Source organism: Cucurbita pepo, unplaced genomic scaffold (genome assembly GCF_002806865.2).
Source record: "Cucurbita pepo subsp. pepo cultivar mu-cu-16 unplaced genomic scaffold, ASM280686v2 Cp4.1_scaffold000894, whole genome shotgun sequence".
Lineage (NCBI taxonomy): Eukaryota > Viridiplantae > Streptophyta > Magnoliopsida > Cucurbitales > Cucurbitaceae > Cucurbita > Cucurbita pepo.
In genome coordinates this window covers 6,071-10,141 of record NW_019647102.1, presented here as the reverse complement: position 1 = coordinate 10,141, position 4,071 = coordinate 6,071, and the positions used below count along the sequence as shown (strand labels likewise).

The window sequence follows — 4,071 nt, the reverse complement described above, 5'->3', positions numbered from 1 at the left end:
TTTTTTTTCAAGATACGAAAATATCATTAATTAAGGAAAAGAAGTAAAAATGCTTAAAGGATACAAGCTCTCAAAGACTGAAAAGGAAAAGAGAAGAAAAATTAGATTCTAGAACATAACAAATTAGGAAGAGTGGACAAAAGCACAAAAGCACCGAATCCTCTGAGATTTTTATCGTGTACTTTATAATTTGTTGGTTTTTATTCTTGGCTCCTTTTTCGGGATTTTTGTTTTCTTTTTTTGCTGCTCTGGTGTATTCTTTTCTTTCTTCTCCCTGCAAGTTAGATTTTTAATTTAAAAATAATGTTCAAACCATGATCTTGGAGATTGTTTGGGACGATATAGATATCTCTTTAATCTATAGGTTATTATTTTCAAGTTCCGTATTGGATCTTGGTTGTACTCATAAAACCTCTTCTTCGTGATAGAAATACTTTTCACATGGGGTGGGTGGAGAGGCCAATCTAAATTAGTGACGGAAGACAAGAAAATTCTAATAGAGTTAATTTTAGCAACATGAGCTAACATTTGTTGATAATCAATCCCATATGTTTGGGTAAAGCATTTCATTGCTACCTTGACCATGTATCTTTCAACACTACTATTAATATTTCATTTTATGATAACTACTTATCTACATTTCATCATTTTCTTGATAAGTTTATTACTTNTTTATTACTGTGTACTCCATCTCAAAGCATTTAGGTTTCAATTTGGATCATCTAAAACATTTTGTATATTCCTTGTGATAAACAAATTAGTTGTCCTTGAAGTGAAAGCTTTATGGCTATTTAATCATCTCAAATATAAGAGATAATCTGCATGAGATATTTAGAGCAATTTCTAGTACTTTTTCTCAGAGTTATACATGCCAATTTGAGAACTTTTGTACAACTTCCGTGGCTTACTTTTGTAATATATTTATTTAATAAATCATCTCTCATCTAAAGAAGTGAGGCCTAAAAATAAGGTTGTACAAGAATCAAGTATTCGCTCCCTCAAAGGAATTTTCAATCTTGTAATTGATTATTTGTAACTAATAGTTTCAATAGCTGATGTAGTTGTATAAGCTAAAGTGTTTATCATATTGGGGTTTTCTTCATCGACAACAACGGTTGGTGTTTACATATTCTTATAGGTTTTGAGTTATGATGGTCTGCACACTCCTGATTGTTTGGCAATTACAGCAGCTGGAATAGCAGTGTAAGTCTGTTATCTTTTTGTTTGATGACTTCTTCTACAAACATTTATGTTGCACATACATTTTCATTTCGGTATTCCATTTTTTAAATCGTTATGGTTCAAAATATACAGTGCGCTTTCAGAAGTTCCTAATTCAAAAGCAGTTGCTGGAGTTCGAATTGGTCTTGTTAACGACAAGTTTATTGTTAATCCAACTACTAAAGAGATGGAAGACTCTGAGCTTGATTTAGTACTTGCTGGCACTGATAGTGCAATATTGATGATAGAGGCAAGTCCATTTTTTTCAGCTTTCCTAAAGGGTGATTTTTATGTTCCTACTCTTTGTGCTCCATAAATCCTTCAGTACAATTTACGTTTCATTCGAGATATATTTAGAAATAAATATTATGCTCGCATGTTCTTCATGTTTTATTATTATTTTTTTTCAATATGACATAATTCATCCAGGAAAATTTCAAAAAAAGGGAAATAAGCTCCACTCGGTGCTGAAGGAGCTTATAATTATTCCAGTTGACATTGATTAAATAGGAGTATGATGATAATAATCTCTAGAGAGGAGGCTAGGTTAAATGCTTCATAGTTGATTGGTGATTTGACATGGTATCAAAGGAGGAGGTTTGGTGTTCAAACCCCCTGGAATATCATTTCCTCCTCCATTAATATTGATTTCCATTTTTTGGACCTTCCACAAATTTACAAGCCCACAAGTGAGGGGGAGTGTTAAAATATTGATATAATCTACAAATTTCTGTTTTCATTGTGCATAGAGTAACAAATTTTATTAAAATATCCATGCAGGGCTATGGTAATTTTCTACCTGAAGAGATGTTGCTCCAAGCTGTAGAAATTGGGCAGGTTGTTTACTTACTTTAAGTATGTAGCCTATTACTGATGTATTTTAAGATAGTTTATCTAGGTACTCAGAATAACAATACAAAACTCTTTCTTGATATNGTAGCCTATTACTGATGTATTTTAAGATAGTTTATCTAGGTACCCAGAATAACAATACAAAACTCTTTCTTGATATCAGAATGCTGTAATAGCAATTTGCAAGGAGGTGGATGCATTAGTAAGGGAGCGAGGGAAACCAAAAATGCTCGATGCCATTAAGCTTCCTCCTCCTCAGCTCTATGAACATGTTGAAGTATGTATTTTGTTTCCCTCTCTCACTGAATAAGGTTGTGGCAATCTTCTTTACCTTCCTAAAAAATTATGTTCATTGTGTACACTGCATATGGGTTTGAGAGTGTGATCCTACTGCTAATAACTTGGTATTTTTACAGAACTTTCATGTTAATGATAATTTCCGTGTCTGTAATTTTCTTTAAAAAAACACATGATGGTAATGTTAGAGTCTGTTACAAATACACATTAGTTTGCTCCTAGTATTGGAGCTTCAAAGTCTCGAGCCCTTAGAAGCTGTGTGTGAGATCCCACATCGGTTGGAGAGGAGAACGAAGCATTCTATATAAGGGTGTGGAAACCTCTCCCTAGCAGACACGTTTTAAAAACCTTGAGGGGAAGCTTGGAAGGGAAAGCCGAAAGAGGACAATATCTGCTAGTGGTGAACTTGAACTCTTACACTGTGAATTCTAATTTATTATGATTTAAAATGGAAGACATTCCGTTGATCATTCACGTCCGTTTCTTTTGTAAAATTCCCTTCATTCGTATGCTTGGATGATTGCTAAAATAATATTTTTTTTGTAGGAAATTGCCGGTAAAGAGTTAGAAAAAGTCCTGCAAATTAAAAGCAAAATTCCCCGTAGAAAGGCTCTCTTATCATTAGAAGAAAAGGTTATTTCCATATTGACAGAAGAAGGTTACGTCAGTTTAGATACCACTTCAGAAGTTCTCGAACCTATACCTGATTTGGTGGAGGATGAAGATGAGGATGATGAAGTGGTGGTGGATGGTGAAGTTGATGAAGGTGATGTCCATATTAAACCAACTACACGCCGGCCTATCTTAACAGTAATGCTCAGCTCCTTTACCCTACTTATAATCGTTTATTATATAATATTTTGTGATCTCTTCTAGTTTTCTCCTGTTCCACTAATATGGATATCATACATAGTTATATAAAAACCATCATTGCCCCATTAATATTTCTAATCCTATACATCTTACATAGATGTTGCCTGATGTTCTGTTGCATACTGCCTCATTTTGTTATCTGATAATTATCTTGGGTTAAAATACAAGTTTAGTTCCTTAACTTTTATGATCATGTCTAATTAGATCCGAAAGTTTAAAATGATTGTAATTAGTTTGTGAACTTTTAATTTTGTGTCAAGTAGATCGACCATGGAATAAATCTCTTAAAAAATTCCTATTTCAACAAAAATCTAGTCCTAGTATCTTCTTTCTATTTCATTAATTTTGTACAAAACCTCTGATTGTAATCTATTGAAATGAACATGAGAAAAAAATAGCAATAACATAATAATAATGATAGTTATTATTTTTATTATTATGGATCTTTATTAAGAAAATGTCTTCATTTGGTTGCCCTGTTTCAGATGAATTATCTTTTGTTATTTGCATTCATTCGTTATCTGATTTTATTTATTTTGTAGTTTTATTTAACACCGTATCATTCTATTTCTTATAGCTCTTTTCCGTGGTAGACGTAAAGTTAGTATTTAAAGAAGTGACATCCAATTTTCTCAGGAGACGCATTGTGGAGGTACAATTGCTCTATATTCTATGTTTTACATTTTTAATAGAAATTATACTGGAAAATGTAATTATCCATTAAAAGTTCTTTGTATATATAGGGAAAATTTCTCCCAGAGGAATCCCCGCTTCGATCCTCGTGAAAATAATAGGAAATTTTGCTGGGATGGGGATTGAAATAGTCGG

General features: G+C 32.7%; 1 protein-coding gene across 1 annotated transcript; it reads left to right on the top strand.

Annotated features, from left to right (window-relative positions):
• The first annotated feature begins 1,101 nt into the window (after positions 1 to 1,101).
• Positions 1,102 to 3,982, top strand: LOC111785991 (polyribonucleotide nucleotidyltransferase 1, chloroplastic-like). Its single transcript, XM_023666347.1, has 6 exons — positions 1,102 to 1,203; positions 1,315 to 1,471; positions 2,002 to 2,058; positions 2,237 to 2,350; positions 2,917 to 3,180; positions 3,821 to 3,982. The coding sequence occupies exons 2-6, from the start codon at positions 1,409 to 1,411 to the stop codon at positions 3,965 to 3,967; spliced, it is 645 nt and encodes a 214-aa protein (XP_023522115.1). The 5' UTR covers positions 1,102 to 1,203; positions 1,315 to 1,408; the 3' UTR covers positions 3,968 to 3,982.
• The last annotated feature ends 89 nt before the right edge of the window (positions 3,983 to 4,071 follow it).

Excerpts from the sequence above, each read along its gene's own strand:
- LOC111785991 (XM_023666347.1), top strand. The coding sequence starts at position 1,409 with ATGGAAGACTCTGAGCTTGATTTAGTACTTGCTGGCACTGATAGTGCA. Across the intron at positions 2,351-2,916 it reads AGCTCTATGAACATGTTGAA|GAAATTGCCGGTAAAGAGTT; the intron begins GTATGTATTTTG and ends TTTTTTTTGTAG. Across the intron at positions 3,181-3,820 it reads CACGCCGGCCTATCTTAACA|CTCTTTTCCGTGGTAGACGT; the intron begins GTAATGCTCAGC and ends TATTTCTTATAG.